Source organism: Papio anubis, chromosome 2 (genome assembly GCF_008728515.1).
Source record: "Papio anubis isolate 15944 chromosome 2, Panubis1.0, whole genome shotgun sequence".
NCBI lineage: Eukaryota > Metazoa > Chordata > Mammalia > Primates > Cercopithecidae > Papio > Papio anubis.
The window spans coordinates 123468928-123484225 of record NC_044977.1 but is presented as its reverse complement, the minus strand read 5'-3'; the positions used below and the strand labels follow the sequence as shown (position 1 = coordinate 123484225).

At 36.4% G+C, this 15298-nt stretch overlaps 1 protein-coding gene across 6 annotated transcripts in view; it reads right to left on the bottom strand.

Annotated features, from left to right (window-relative positions):
• Nucleotides 1–15298, bottom strand: part of PDCD10 (programmed cell death 10) — a 51824-nt gene that overhangs the window by 24728 nt on the left and 11798 nt on the right. For all 6 annotated transcript variants that reach the window (XM_031663593.1, XM_031663594.1, XM_031663597.1 and 3 more), the window contains one exon: nucleotides 12040–12249. In XM_031663593.1, the coding sequence (XP_031519453.1) occupies nucleotides 12040–12135 (96 nt within the window). In that variant the 5' untranslated portion in view covers nucleotides 12136–12249. The remainder of the gene's footprint in view (nucleotides 1–12039; nucleotides 12250–15298) is intronic.

The window sequence follows — 15298 nt, the reverse complement described above, 5'->3', positions numbered from 1 at the left end:
GAGAGAGTCATTTAGCCCTTCAGTTACTCAAGTCTTAAAATACTTTCTTTCACACTTTTGTGAAAGCTGTGTGTTTTGTTGCTGTTGTTTGTTTTAAAGGTCAAAATAATTAGGTTAACTGGTTCTGAATTGTGCACAAATCTACTTGCTTCCTCAAAATCAGGCAAGATTTGATTTTTCCATGTTCACACCCCTCTCCCTACCCACAGTGAACAAAGACTGTTGATCTTATTTCTTAAAAAGAACTAAACTGTGCCAACTTACAAGAATAAAAACTTCAAATACATCTCCTGTGATTCAGATAAAAATGAGGTGAGTCAGGTAAAAGTAAATAAGCATGCTAGAAAGAAGTAATGGAATCAAGAGGTCACTTATTAGTTTTTGAACTATCATAGAGAAAGAAAATGCAATCAGCTGTATTTTGTACATGTGAAGTTCAACACATGCTTCTAAAAGAATCAGTGGGCTGCCAAGCTGTCTGGCAAAAAAGGTAAGCAGAACCAACTATTGTAAAAATATTCCATTAAAACACTGCCTATAAATATACACAACTGTGAAATATATGTGAAAGATTCCTTAACAACAATAACTAACATTATATAACTAGTACTATTTTAAACACTAAGTCAACTTATTTATTTCACAGAGTTGTTGAGATGATGAAGTACACCACTGCTTATCCCCATTTTACAAATAAGGAAACAGATAAGATTAAATACTCTACTAAGAAAAAGAGCAGTAATTCAAACCCAAAATGCTAATTATGATCACTTCCAGACAGTAGGATTGTAGATAAAATCCCTACCTGCATTGTGAAGAATGTTTACAATGCTTAAAGTTTGAGGTCTGGTTTATTTTATCTTAACAGGGAAAAAAAAAAAAAAAAAAAGAGGGGAGGCAAAGCAAGATGGCCGAATCAAAGCCTCCACTGATGGTCCACTCTGCAGGAATACCAATTTTACCAACTACACACAAAAAAGCACTGCCAAAGAACCAAAAATCATAGTGAACAATCATAGCACCTGGTTTTAATTTCATATTGCTGACAGAGGCAATAAAGAGGGTGGGAAAGACTATCTTGAATCGCTGATGCCACCCCTCCCCCATCCCACAGTAGCAGCTGTGCAGCATAGGCAAAGAATATGTGCACTTGGGTGGAGAGAGCACAGCAAATGGGAGACTTTGCATTAAACTCAGTGCTGACCAGTCACGGTGGAGAGCAAAAGTGTGCTGGGTTCAGCTAGCAGCCACCCACAAAAGGGAGCATTTGGATGTGACATGGTCAGAATGGTCAGAGGAGAATCGCCCATCCAAGAGGTTGGAAATTGAGTAAGCCCTGCCACCAAGGGTTAAAGGTCTCTAGAGTCTCAGGTAAACTTGAAAAGGCAGTCTAGGACACAAGGACTACAATTCCTGGGCACATCTTAGTGTTGTGCTTAGAGCCAGTGGACTAGGGCAGCACACAACCAAGTGACCCACCAGATAGGGCGACCAAGGGAGCGAATGTGTCACTCCTCCCCCAGTCCCAGGCAGCAGAGCTCATAGCAGTAAGTGACTCCTTCCTTCTCCTTCAGGATAGGAAGGCAACAAGTAAAGGCAACAGGAGCGTGTCTTTTATCTTGTATACCAGCTCAGTCACAATAGGATAAGGCAACAGGCAGAGTCCTGAGACCTCATTCCAGGCCCTACCTCCTGGACGACATTTCTAGACATACCCAGGGCCAAAAGGGAGCCCACTGGCCTGAAGGGAAGGATCCAATCCGGGCAGGATTCATTGTCTGCTGACTAAAGAGCACTCGGGCCCTGAATAACCAACAGCGATACCCAGGTAGTACGCTGTAGGCCTTGGTTGAGACTCAGACATACTGATTTCAGGTGAAACCCAGCAAATTCCTGGCTCACTGTGGTGGCTATGATGAGAGACTCCTGCTTGAGAAAAGCAAAAGGAAACATAAAAGGGATGTTGTCTTATATCTTAGGTACCAGTTCGGATCTTGAGGTCCCCAAGTCCAGGACTAGGCTTTTGGACAACATTTCTAGACCTGTCCTGGCCCAGAGAGGAGCCCATTGCCCTGAAGAGAGAAGCTCAGGCTCGGCAGCAATCACCACAGGCTGACTGAAGAGCCCTTGGGTTTTAAGTGAACATCAACAGTGGCCTAGCAGAACTCCCCATGTGCCAGTGACTACAGAGAGAGGCTTCTCTGCCTGTAGAAAGGAGAGAGAAGAGTGGGAAGGACTTTGTCTTGTGCCTTCAGTGCCAGCTTAGCCACAGTAGGAAAGAACACCAGGTAGATTTCTAAGGTTTTTGACTCTTAATTCCTGGCCCCCAGACCGCATCTCCAGACCATCTGGGGCCTGGGGAACTCACCACACTGAATGGAAGGACATAAATCTGGCTGGCTTCACTACCTGCTGATTGTAGAGCCACAGGACCTTGAGTGAACACAGGCGTTAGCCAGGCTGCGGTTACAGCAGGCCTTGGGTCATACCCAGTGCTGTGTTAGCTTTAGGTCTGACCCAGTGCAATTCCAGAGGTGGTGGCAACACGGATGTCACCCCTCCCCCCAGCTTCAGGAAGTTCAGCAAAGAGAGACCGAAAGAAACTGCATTTGTTCAGGAGAAAGTAAGGAAAGAGAACAAGACCCTCTGCCTGGAAATCCAGAGAATTCCTCCGGATCTTAGTCAACCCCACCAAGGCGGTGGTATCTCTACGATACTGGAAGAACCACAGCATTATTGAGCTTGGGGCCCAAGTCCCTTCGAACACTTAGAAAGTCTTCCCAAGAAAGATGGGCAAAAACAAGCCCAGACAGCAACGACTACAATAAATACCTAACTCTTCAATGACCAGACACCAACAAACATCCAGAAGCATCAAGACCATCCAGAAAAACATGACCTCACCAAACAGACTAAATAAGGCACCAGGGACCAATCATGGAGAAATACAGATATGTGACTTTTCAGACAGAGAATTCAAAATGACTGTGCTGAGGAAACACAATGAAATTCAAGATAACACAGAGAAAGAATTCAGAATCCTATCAAATTTAACAAAGAGACTGAAATTATTTTGTAAAATCAAGCAGAAATTCTAGAACTGGAAAATGCAACTGACATACTGAAGAATGCATCAGCCTCTTAATAGCAGAATGTATCAAGTGAAAGAAACAATTAGTGAGCTTGAAGACAGGCTATTGAAAATGCACAGAGGAGACAAAAGTAAAAATAAGAAACACTCCTACAAGATCTAGAAAACAGTCTCAAAATGGTGAACTTAAGAGTTACTGGCATTAAAGAGAAGGTAGAAAAAGAGATAAGGGTAGAAAGTTTATTCAAAGTGATAATAACAGAGAACTTCCCAAACCTAGAGAAAGATATCAATATCTAAGTACAAGAAGGTTACAGAACACCAAGAAGATTTAACCTAAAGAACACTGTGTCAAGGCATTTAATAATCAAACCTCCAAAGGTCAAGGATAAAGGATCCGAAAAGCAGCAAGAGAAAATAAACAAATAACATACGATGGAGCTCCAATTTGTCTGGCGGAATACTTTTCAGTGGAAACCCTACAGGCCATGAGCGAGTAGTATGATATATTTAAAATGCTGAAGGAAAAAATTTTTATCCCAGAATACTCAACAAAAATATCCTTCAAACATGAAGAAGAAATAAAGACTTTCCCAAACAAATGAAAGCTGAAAGATTTCATCAACACCAGCCTGTCCTAGAAGAAATAACAAAGGGAGTTCTTCGATCTGAAAGAAAAGGACATTCATGAGCAATAAAAAATCTTCTGAAAGTACAAAACTCACTGGTAACAGTAAGCACACAAACACAGAATACTATAATACTGTAATTGTGGTATGCATACTACTCTTAAGTAGAAAGACTAGTGATGAACCAATCAAAAATAATAACTATAACAACTTTTCAAGACAAACAGTAAAATAAGACATAAAGAGAAACAAAAGTTAAAAAACGAGAGGGATGATGTATGGAGATTTTATTAGTTTTCTTTTTATTTTTGTGATCAGTGATAAGCTGACATCAGTTTGAAATAATAGGTAATAAGACAGTGTTTGCAAGCCTTACGATAACCTCAAAAAAAATACAATGTATACACCAAAAATAAAAAGCAAAAAATTAAAACATACCACCAGAGAAAACCACCTTCACTAAAAGAAAGACAGAAAGGAAGGAAAGAAGGAAGAGAAGACCACAAAACAACCAGAAAACAAATAACAAAATGGCAGGGGTAAGTCCTTACTTATCAATAATAGCATTGAATGTGAATGCACTAAACTAATCAAAAGAAAAAGATTGGTAAATGGATTAAAAAATAGGAACAACCTGGTTGCCTACGAGAAACACATTCCACATATAAAAACACCTGAACTAAAAATAAAGAGACGAAAAAAGATATTCCATGCAAATGGAAACAAAAAGAAGAGTAGGAGGAGCTGTATTTGTATCAGACAAAACAGATTTCAAGACAAATATAAGGAGACAAGGTCATTATATAATGATAAAGGAGTCAATTCAGTTAAGAGGATACGATAATTGTAAATATATATGCACCCAATGCTGGTGTACCCATAAATATAAGGCAAATATAATTAGAGCTAAATGGAGAGACTGAGCAAAATACAATAACAACTGGAGACGTCACCATGCAACTTTCAGCATTGGACAGATCTTTCAGACAGAAAATCAACAAAGAAACATCAGACTGAATCTGCACTATAGAACAAATGAACCTAATCAGAATATTCCATATAATAGCTGTAGAATACACATTCTTTTCCCCAGCATAAGGATCATTCTCAAGGACAGACCATATGTTAGGTCACAATACAAGTCTTAAAACATTCGACTAATATCAAACATCTTCTCTAAACGCAATCAAATAAAACTAGAAACCAATAACAAGAGAAAATTTTGAAACTATACAAGCACAAGGAAATCAAACAATAGGCTTCTGAATTAACCGTGGATAAATCAAAAACTTAAGAAAGAAAACGAAAAATTTCTTGAAACAAATAACAGAAACACAACATACCGAAACCTATGGGATACAGTGAACGCAGTACTAAGAGGGAAGTTTATAGCTGTAAGTGCCTACATCGAAAAAGAACAAACACTTCAAATAACATGCATCTTAAACAACTAGAAAAGAGCAAACCAAACCCAAAATTAGTAGAGGAAAAGAAACAATAAAGATCAGAGATAAATGAAATTGAAACAAAGAAAATACAAAGTATCAATGAAACAAAAACTTGGTTTTTTGAAAAGATAATCAAAATTGACACAACTTTAAACCAACTAAGAAAAAAAGAAGACCCAAATAAATAAAATCAGAGATGAAAAGGCAGACATTACAACTGATACCACAGAAACTCAAAGGATCATCAGTGGCTACTATGAGCCACAGTATGGCAATAAATTGAAAAATTTAGAGGAAATGGATAAATTCCCAGACATATACCACCTATCAAGACTGAACCAGGAAGAAATCCATAACCTAAACAGGCCAATAACCAGAAACAAAATCAAAGCTGTAATAAAAACATCACCCAGAAAAGAAAAGCCCAGGATTCAATGGCTTCACTGCTGAATTCTGCCAAACACTTGAGGAACCAATACCAATCCTACTCAAACTATTCCAAAAAAACAGAGGAGGAGGGAATACTTCCAAACTCATTTTACAAAGCCAGTATTACCCTGATACCAAATCCAGGCAAAGACACATCGAAAAAGGAAAACTACAGGCCAATATCTCTGATAAATAAATCCTCAACAAAATACTAACAAACCAAATTCAACAATACATTAGAAAGATAATTAATCATAACCAAGGAGATTTATTCCAGGATGCAAGGATGGTTCAATATATGCAAATCAATCAGTGTGATACATCTTATCAATAGAATGAAGGATAAAAATCATATGATCATTTCAGCTGATGCTGAAAAAGCATATGATACAATTCAACATCCTTCATGATAAAAACTCTCAAAAAAGCCTTTCCTCTAAGATCTGGTAAACGACAAGGATGCCTACTGTCACCATTGTTATTCAACACAGTACTGGAAGTCCCAGCTAGAGCAGCTGTACAAGATAAAGAAATACAGGGTATCCAAATTGGAAAGGGAAGAAGTCAAATTATCCTTGTTTGTAGATGATATGATCTTATATTTGGAGAAACCTAAAGACTCACCAGGAAATTATTAGAACTGATAAATTAAGTAAAGTTGCAGAATACAAAATCAACATATAAAAACCAGCAGCATTTCTATATGCCAACAGTGAACAATCTGAAAAAGAAATTTAAAAAAGTAATCCCATTTACATTAGCCACAAATAAAATTAAATACCAAGGAATTAACTTAACCAAGGAACTAAAAGACCTTTACAATGAAAACTATAAAACATTGATGAAGGCAATTGGATACAAAAGCTATGTTAATGGATTGGAAGAATCAATATTGTTAAAATGCCCATAGTACTCAAAGCAATCTACAGATTCAGTGTAATCCTTAGCAAAATACCAATGACATTCTTCACAGAAATAGAAAAAACAATCCTAAAATTTATATAGAACCACAAGAGACCCAGAATAGCCAAAAAGAATGAAACTGGAAGAGTCACATTACCTGACTTCAAATTATACTACAGAGCTATAGTAGCCAAAACACCATCTACTGGCAAAAAAAAAAAAAACAGACCAATGGAACAGAATAGTGAACCCGGACACAAATGCACATGCCTACAATGAACTCAGTAACAACAAAGGTTCCAAGAACATACACTGGAGAAAAGAGTCTCTTTAATAAACGGTGCACAGAAAACTGGATATTCCTATGTAGAAGAACGAAAAGTAGATCCTCATCTCTTGCCATATATAAAAATCAAATCAAAATGGATTAAAGATTCAAAACTAAATCATCGAACTATGAAACAACTGCAAGAAAACATTCACAAAACTCTCCAGAACAACAGTGTTGGTAAAAATTTCTTACATAATACCCCACACGCACAGGCAACCAAAGGAAACATGGACAAACAGGACCACATCAAGTTAAAAAGCTCTGCAGAGCAAAGGAAACAATCAGCAAAGCGAAGAGACAACCCACAGAATGGGAGAAAATTGCAAACTGTCATTCTAACAAGGGATTAATAACCTCCATCTATAAAGAACTCAAACAACTGTAGAGGAAAAAAAAAAATCTAATAACGCAATTTTAAAAATGGGTTAAAGATCTGAATAGACATTCCTCAAAAGAAGACATACAAATGACAAACATGCATATGAAAAGGTGCTCAAGATCACAGACCATCAGAGAAATGAAAAATCAAACCTATAATGAGATATCACCTCATCCCAATTAAAATGGCTTGTTTAACCAAAAGACAAGGAATAACAAATTGCTGGTAAGGATGTGGAGAAAGGAAAATCCTGTTATAGTGTTGGCTGGAATGTAAATTAGTATAACCACTATGGAGGACAGCTTGGAGATTCCTCAAAAAACTAAAAACAGAGGTACCATATGATCCTCTGGTACCAGCAATCCCAAAGCTGGGGATTTTCCGTCTTTCCAAAAGAAGGAAAATCAGTATGTAGAAGAGATTTATACACTTCCATGTTTGCTGCAGCACTGTTCACAGCAGCAAAGATTTTGAAACAACCTAAGTGTCCATAGAGATAAAATGTGGTACACATACACAATGGAGAACTAACTATTCAGCCATAAAAAAGAATGAGATCCTGTCATCTGTAACAACATGGATGGAACCAAGGTCCTTTTGTCAAGTGAAATAAGCCAGGCACAGAAAGACAAACTTCACAGGTTCTCATTTACTTGTGGAAGCTAAAAAATAAAATAATTAAACTCATGGAGAGAGAGAGATGGATGGTTACCAGTGGCTGAAGAGGATAGTGGGGGTGGAGCGGAAGTGAGGATGGTTAATAGGCACTAAAAAATAGGAATAATGAATAAGATCTACTACTGACAGCACAACAGGGTTACAATAGTCAACACTAACTTAATTGTACATTGTAAAATAACTAAAAGAGTATAATTGGATGGCTTGTTATATAAAAAATAAATACTTGAGGGGATGGATAACCCATTTACCATCATGTGATTATTACGCATTGTATGCCTGTTTCAAAGTATCTCACGTACTCCATAAATACATATACCTACTATGTACCCACAAAAATGTTAAAAATTTTAAAAATAATAAAAATAAAATTTTATCTTCTAAAAAAAAGTAGGTAGGTAAGGTTGGAGAGGTATTCCCAGGTTTTACTTGATAACTAGGAAAAATTAAGAGTTCCATATCTGCCAAGAAATGGCAGAAATAGCTGATTCAGATGCTTCTGAATGGAAACATATTACTTACACAGAAGCATACTTTTGTGTAATTTATTAGTAAACAAACATATAAACCTTTGGTGACCTAAAGTTCATATTTAGTTGCAAAATTGTTTATTTTTTAAAACATAACATATATTGCTTGAGAAAACAATTCCTCTAAATGGTCTTAGGAAAAGAAAACACAAGCCTTATTTTTTCGTGGAATCAAAAACTGAACCACCATTCTCTCCTTCCCGATATACAAAGAATCACTACAAAACAATAGTTACATGAGAACCTGATATGACATGAAATGAGGTTTCCAGAAATCCATTATTCCATAATGCAATCAGGGGACCTATTTCACAGTATATTTACAACACATGCAATAAACTTGGACTCTGAACTCCCCAGCAGCTGATTAAACAAGAAGCCTACTTCTTTTCAGCTGTCCTGGCATAGCTTTATTAAGTCTAACAAACATCAAGCTTCCAGAATGCCATAAATAACTCTGGCTTACAAGCTGTAGTAACAGTACTAAAATTTCCCCAGGTGTAAACATGTCCTACTAGCTAGAAATCCTTTAAAAGATGACTTCTAGACTACCATTGTAGCTATCATGGACCTAAAGTTAAGGTGAGAAGGAGTAATCATTTTAACTCTTATAATACACTGTAGACAAGATTTAGTGAATCATTTAGCTTCAGAGTAAAACAGTCATCCTTACTATGGTACAATTTTGCAGATTAATTTGACAACTACTTTCACTTTTAAATCTGCACAGCACAGAAAAAGCCAAACTAAAATATAATTTCCCTATTAAATATATAGAGAAATTCATGGGTAAACTACAGTTAAACACTAATGTTTAACTGATTAGGTATCTTATTTATATGTTAACAAACTAAAACACCAAATAATAATGCCAGTATTTCATTCTTTTTTAACCAACACTTCATATTTGAAGGAACAATAAATATTTTACTCCACTCCCAATTCAAGCCCTAGTTTTTATCTCTATATCAAAGAGGAAACCCTAATAAGTACCATCCGTATTTCTAAAACCCTGTATTTCTGAACATGCTTTTGAATACGACAGAAATAATTTTTTTAAAAGCTTGACACCATGATGTCAATGTTAGGTCAGTAAATTCAATTTGAGAATTATGCAGGAAAAATACCACTCAAATTGTTAGAACAAAAAGTTTTTCTAATTTATCTTCATTCACTAGAGGATTAAACTGAAGATATGCAACGTAAATTTCCCTCCATTCAAGCAAAGTCTCAAAATACCAGATAAATACAGAAAATTCTTCCACACAACTTTGCCCAATAACTTATCAACTCAGACACACAGACATGAAAACAGAGTATCTCTGAGTGGAACTGTGATAATGGTTCCTGGAATAACTGAGAAGGTCAAATTAAAGTGTTACCAAGACAGGTTACTCGCCAGCTTATAGGATCTGTCTCCTTATCAAATTTCTAGAGCAAGAATAATTTAAAAATTTACTTGCTTAAATATCTGTGTTTCCAAATAGATTCTTGAGAACATGCACGCAGCCTTTTTCACACCTCTAGACCCTAACAGAAGTATTCAGCAAACAAATGGCTGGCATTCAGTAAGTATTTACTAAACAGAACTAAAGCCACTTGCTTCTAACAATAGCTCCTTGAAATGAATGGGTAAGTATCATAACAAAAATGGTGAAATTAATTACTGGTGTTGGCTACAGCTGCCAAAGATGGAGATAACCACACCTAAAAAGTCTCCAATGCTACCATGGTGGCAGTATAACAGGAGGTTTTTCAAAAGATGCTTTTTTTTTTTTTTTTTTCTGAGATGGAGTTTAGCTTTTGTTGCCTAGGCTGGAGTGCAATGGCGCGATCTCGGCTCACCACAACCTCCACCGCCCAAGTTCGAGCGATTCGATTCTTCTGCCTCAGCCTCCCGAGTAGCTGGGATTACAGGCATGCACTACCACACCCGGCTAATTTTGTATTTTTGGTAGAGACGGGGTTTCTCCATGTTGAAGCTGGTCTCAAACTCCTGAGCTCAGGTGATCCACACGCCTCAGCCTCCCAAAGTGCTGGGATTACAGGCATGAGCCACCGTGCTAGGCCTAAAAGATGTTTCTTCCTTGATAACAACACTCCTAAATTTCTCAACCCCTTTGTGGCTAGGTTTGGCCATTAGACTTAAGTTCTTGACAAAAAAATTAAGTGGAAGTCTTGTGTAGGCTTTTCAAACGGCTACTTGAAGGAAGCAAACTCAGTTAAAAGCAGGGCCCCACTCTCTGCCCCACTTTTTCCCCTTCCAGGCAACAACTTAGGATGTGATGGGTGGCTCTTCAGCAGCTATCTTGTATGCTGAGGTGACCTTGATTGACAATGGAAGCCAAACACTAGGATGGTAGAGCAGAAGATAAGAACTTGAGTTTCTTATACTGAGTCATAATAATACTAGCCCTGGACCACTTGCTTTCAGAATCTTTTATGTGACAGAAATAAATTTTTACCCAAGTCACCATTTTGTCCATTTTTCTATGGTTGTCAAACCTAACATTACTTGAGAGACCGTGTTTAAAAATTTAAAATGTTGACTGAATTGGCAACTAAGTCTGTGGCTTTCATGGCAACGAATGTAAATGGATCACTCTCTACTGCCCCTAAGACTTAAGATTATAGAATACAACAACTGTAATCAAATCCAATAATGTGGAAAAAAATGGTTTTGAAATGCAGAATCTTACTATAATGAAAGTATTTTACAAAGAGAGATGAAAATTCATTGGAAATGGGTGAGAGCATATAGACTATAACAGTAACAATAAGCTTAATGGTACTAAAGGCAAATTAGATTAATAAAATAGCAAAAAATTATTAAAATTTTAAAAGGCTGAAGCCACTGAATTTGAAGTCTGGAAATATTGATTTCAGTTACAGGTAATTTTAGGAAAATAATTTCATATATCAAGGCCTTAGTTCCCCATTATAGAAAAGGAATTAAATAATCTCTAAGAAAATTTCAGTTCCAGAATTCTCTACATACCTTAGCATGTTAATATTAATTTAAAAGAAAACACCAAAATACATCGATATTAAGTCTAAGACAATTCTTCAAATTAAAAAGCAACTACATCTTTTCCAGATACAAAGCAATGATATCTTCCAAATACTGGTTTAAAAAGTTTTGTCACCACTGACAATATCTTATTCAGATCTTTGTGCCTGCTATTCTGGCTACCTAGAATGGACTTACCTCCAACTCTTCAACTAACTACATTTATCTCTTTTAGATATCTTTCAGATCTTAGGATATATGTTTCTTCTTGAGTGAGGCCTGTCCTGACCCCTAGAGTAGGTCCCATCTATTTTCTTTCTTAACATACTCTGCTTTTAAACTTCATAGTACTTCATCACCAAATAATTCATATAATTATTTGTGTTCTTTTATTAAATGTTTCTTTCCCATTATAGCATAATATCCAGAGGGAAGAGGCATTTCTGTTTGGCTTTGTTTTCACTACTTTTTTGCCCTGATACAATGCCTAACACACAGATAAGAGTTAATTCATGCTAGTATTTCTTATACAAAAGAACAAGCAAATGAATAAATAAAGCGGACATTAAAGAATTGCAGAGTTCATGCAAGAAAATGTTTACCCAACTCACCTCATTAAACACAGGATACATGACTGCATAGAGGGGCATAGAAACCATGGATGTGGTCTCAGCTTCATTCTTCATCTCTTCCATTGTCATCCTCATTCAAAAGCCAACTACAGTTGAAAAAGCAGTGCTAAAATGCAGAGGAATCTTCATTCACTGCAATGTTTCTTCTCTTTTTTGGTGATAAAAGAATTGGACACAAAACACACTGATCTGGTGAAAGGGAAGAAAGAACAGAGATTTACTATATTAAGGGGAAACAACAAATATCAACAATTTTCCTTTCCAAATTACGGAGTTCCTTCCTACCTTACGAAAAGCTATTTTTTAATACATTCTACTTGTGAAAGCAAACCTAGTTGGCAAGAAATTTATCTTTTCCTCCAAAGACTCAATAACTGCCCTTTCCTAGTGATTTAAGACACTGCTTAACTTGAACTCAAGAGAGTTCTCTATGAAGCGCCATGGAATAATTATGCATGTCATGCCACCATATACAATCTAAGAGACCATATCAATAAGATACATATTTATAACATTTATACACAATATAAAATTATAATCAGGAAATGCATGATGTGTAAGTGTGTGCAGAAAAACAAATTAAAGAATCAATAAAGAAGAAAGAACTAGGGTGTTTTAACATTTGTATTAAAACCTTTTTGCTATTTGTTTATTGATTCTGTCACCTGAAAATAACACAAATATAACAAGCATCAAATATTTCAGACAAACATAAAATTGAAAAAAATTTTACCAAATGTGATCCACTTGGTAAAATACCTACTACTTAACTGTGCCAGTGATACCTTTTGGTATTTAGAAGAACTATGGAAATTGCTGTCCAAATCTGGCACGAAAACTGAGAAAGAAGAAAAACCCAGACAGGTTGGTAGTTTGGGATTAAAATCAAGAATTCAACAATAAAAGATATTTTGCCTTGAGATGTTAAGGAAACATGTTAGTTTTTAAAGAGAATACAACTATTTATTTCCTTTGCTATGGTTAAAAAAAAAAAAAAAACAGATCCTAATCGTAAAGTGAATGAGTGACAGCAGTGACACACCTATATTAAACAAAAAGCAATTTTTTTGTTTAATTTCTACTACTTGTAAAGCATTTTCACAGCACAAAACATTTTGCACATACATTTAGTCCTATAATAACCTGCTTTAAAAAAGACTGCAATTCTAATTTTACAAGTGTAAAAGCAGGCTCAAAGATAATAAATAACTTGCCCAAGATCACACAAGTAGAGACCCAAGACTTGATCCCAGGACTCTGAATATAGATCTGATACTGTCATATACCAAAACCAAATTTGAAGTGGAAATAAAGAACCCCACGTCATCTATTCAAGAAAAGTACCCAGAAGTTATAATTCACTAAACATATTTAGAGTATGTTTAGCACCACTAGGTATGAAATGTAGTTCCTAATCATTAAAAATTGATCTGTGCCAGAATGTGTAAGACCTAACGAGACTGAAAGATACAATCAAAGGCCTGCAGTGACGCTTCAAAAAGCTCCAATAACCTGTTCCATTTGAAAGCTGCTTAGTATTCTACCATATCACTACCAGTGAAACGGAACTCAACACCTACGGAAACTGTTTAGTCCCGTTTCTGACAGTTTTCTAAACATCAAAGTTTTCCTGTTTCTCACCTGAAACCTACTCCATGATTTCACAGAACAAAAAGAGCAAAAGGCGAATTCCTAAATTTCATTCTATGAAAGAGAATACCATTACCTGATTATATAACTCATTTAAGTAGATGGCTTTGGTCATAGCAAGACGAAGAGAATGGAGGAAGAATAACAACAAGGAAAATTAAGAGACTTAGTGTACCTATGTCAGAAATAAACAAGACCAAAATCATAAGCAAAAAGAAGTAGATAAATACCAATTGTGGCCCTACTGTTCCTATTTAACTACTTAATGTCACTTGGTAATCTGCTCCACTTCAAAATAAATTGGGAAAACTTCATAATAAAAAAAACCTGGAGAAAAGGAGGACGGCTAAAGTGCAGTGATATCAGTCAAAATGAAAAGGACAGAATGAATGCAGAATATAGACAGCAGCAAAGGCATGGTATCATCAATGAAAAACGAAGAAATGGCAAAACAAAACCAAGAACAGACCTTGAGGAGCTCTCTCATTGTGTGACAGAAAAAAAAATTATTTATTTAATAAATATTTCATTGGTTACAGAGGTATGATATCAAATATAGAGCAGTGAACAAGACAAGACAGTCTCTGGCCCCATAAAACATGTTTTATAAAAGGCAAGTCAGAAAACATACAATTGTGATGCACACACAAGGGAGAAGTCAAGCTGCTATATCACTATGAGAGAACTGGAGAAAACCAGCATCACAAAAAAAGTTTCAAGGAGAAGAAGGTAGCCAAAAGTTTTAAATGCTACTGAGTACGGAAAGTAACTTTTAAAAAAGCATTTGATTTCTTGATGAGGTTAAAGAGATAACCTTCAAAGAGCAGAGTACTTATATACTGGGGTGAGAACTCCCTGCAGAGGCTAAGAGAGTGAGCTGGTAAGAAAGGAGTCTAAGCTTTCAAGAATCTCGGTATAAAGGAGGTGAAATACTTATAAGAAAAGTAAGCACAATGGAATTACTTTTGTGTTTTACTCTTTTGAACACATACGCATATAACTGCAGATGTAGAGGCTGCCAGAGGTAAAGGGATAAGGTAAGTGGCTAGAGTCACTTTCAGAATTACTGCTGACATCTCTACCTACCTATCCCCAATAAACCTACTCAAATACTTAATTTTTACCTTTTGTAAATACTGGCATTTAATTTTTTTTTTTTTTTTTTTGAGACGGAGTCTCCCTCTGTCGCCCAGGCTGGAGTGCAGTGGCCAGATCTCAGCTCACTGCAAGCTCCTCCTCCCGAGTTTACGCCATTCTCCTGCCTCAGCCTCCCAAGTAGCTGGGACTACAGGCGCCCGCTACCTCGCCCAGCTAGTTTTTTGTATTTTTTAGTAGAGAAGGGGTTTCACCGTGTTAGCCAGGATGGTCTTGATCTCCTGATCTCGTGATCCGCCCGTCTAATATTTTTAAAACTCGTGTTTAATAATTAGTCTCTTCTCTAAAACTAACTTTACATTACTAGCAGTGCTTATTTGTCAACAAAAAGAACAGTATTTTGGCAACATCATGGGCTACATAAGTGGCTGGCCTACAGCATACATGCCATCTTTTAATACTGTTTTTATGAAAAATGCTCCAAAGTACCAAT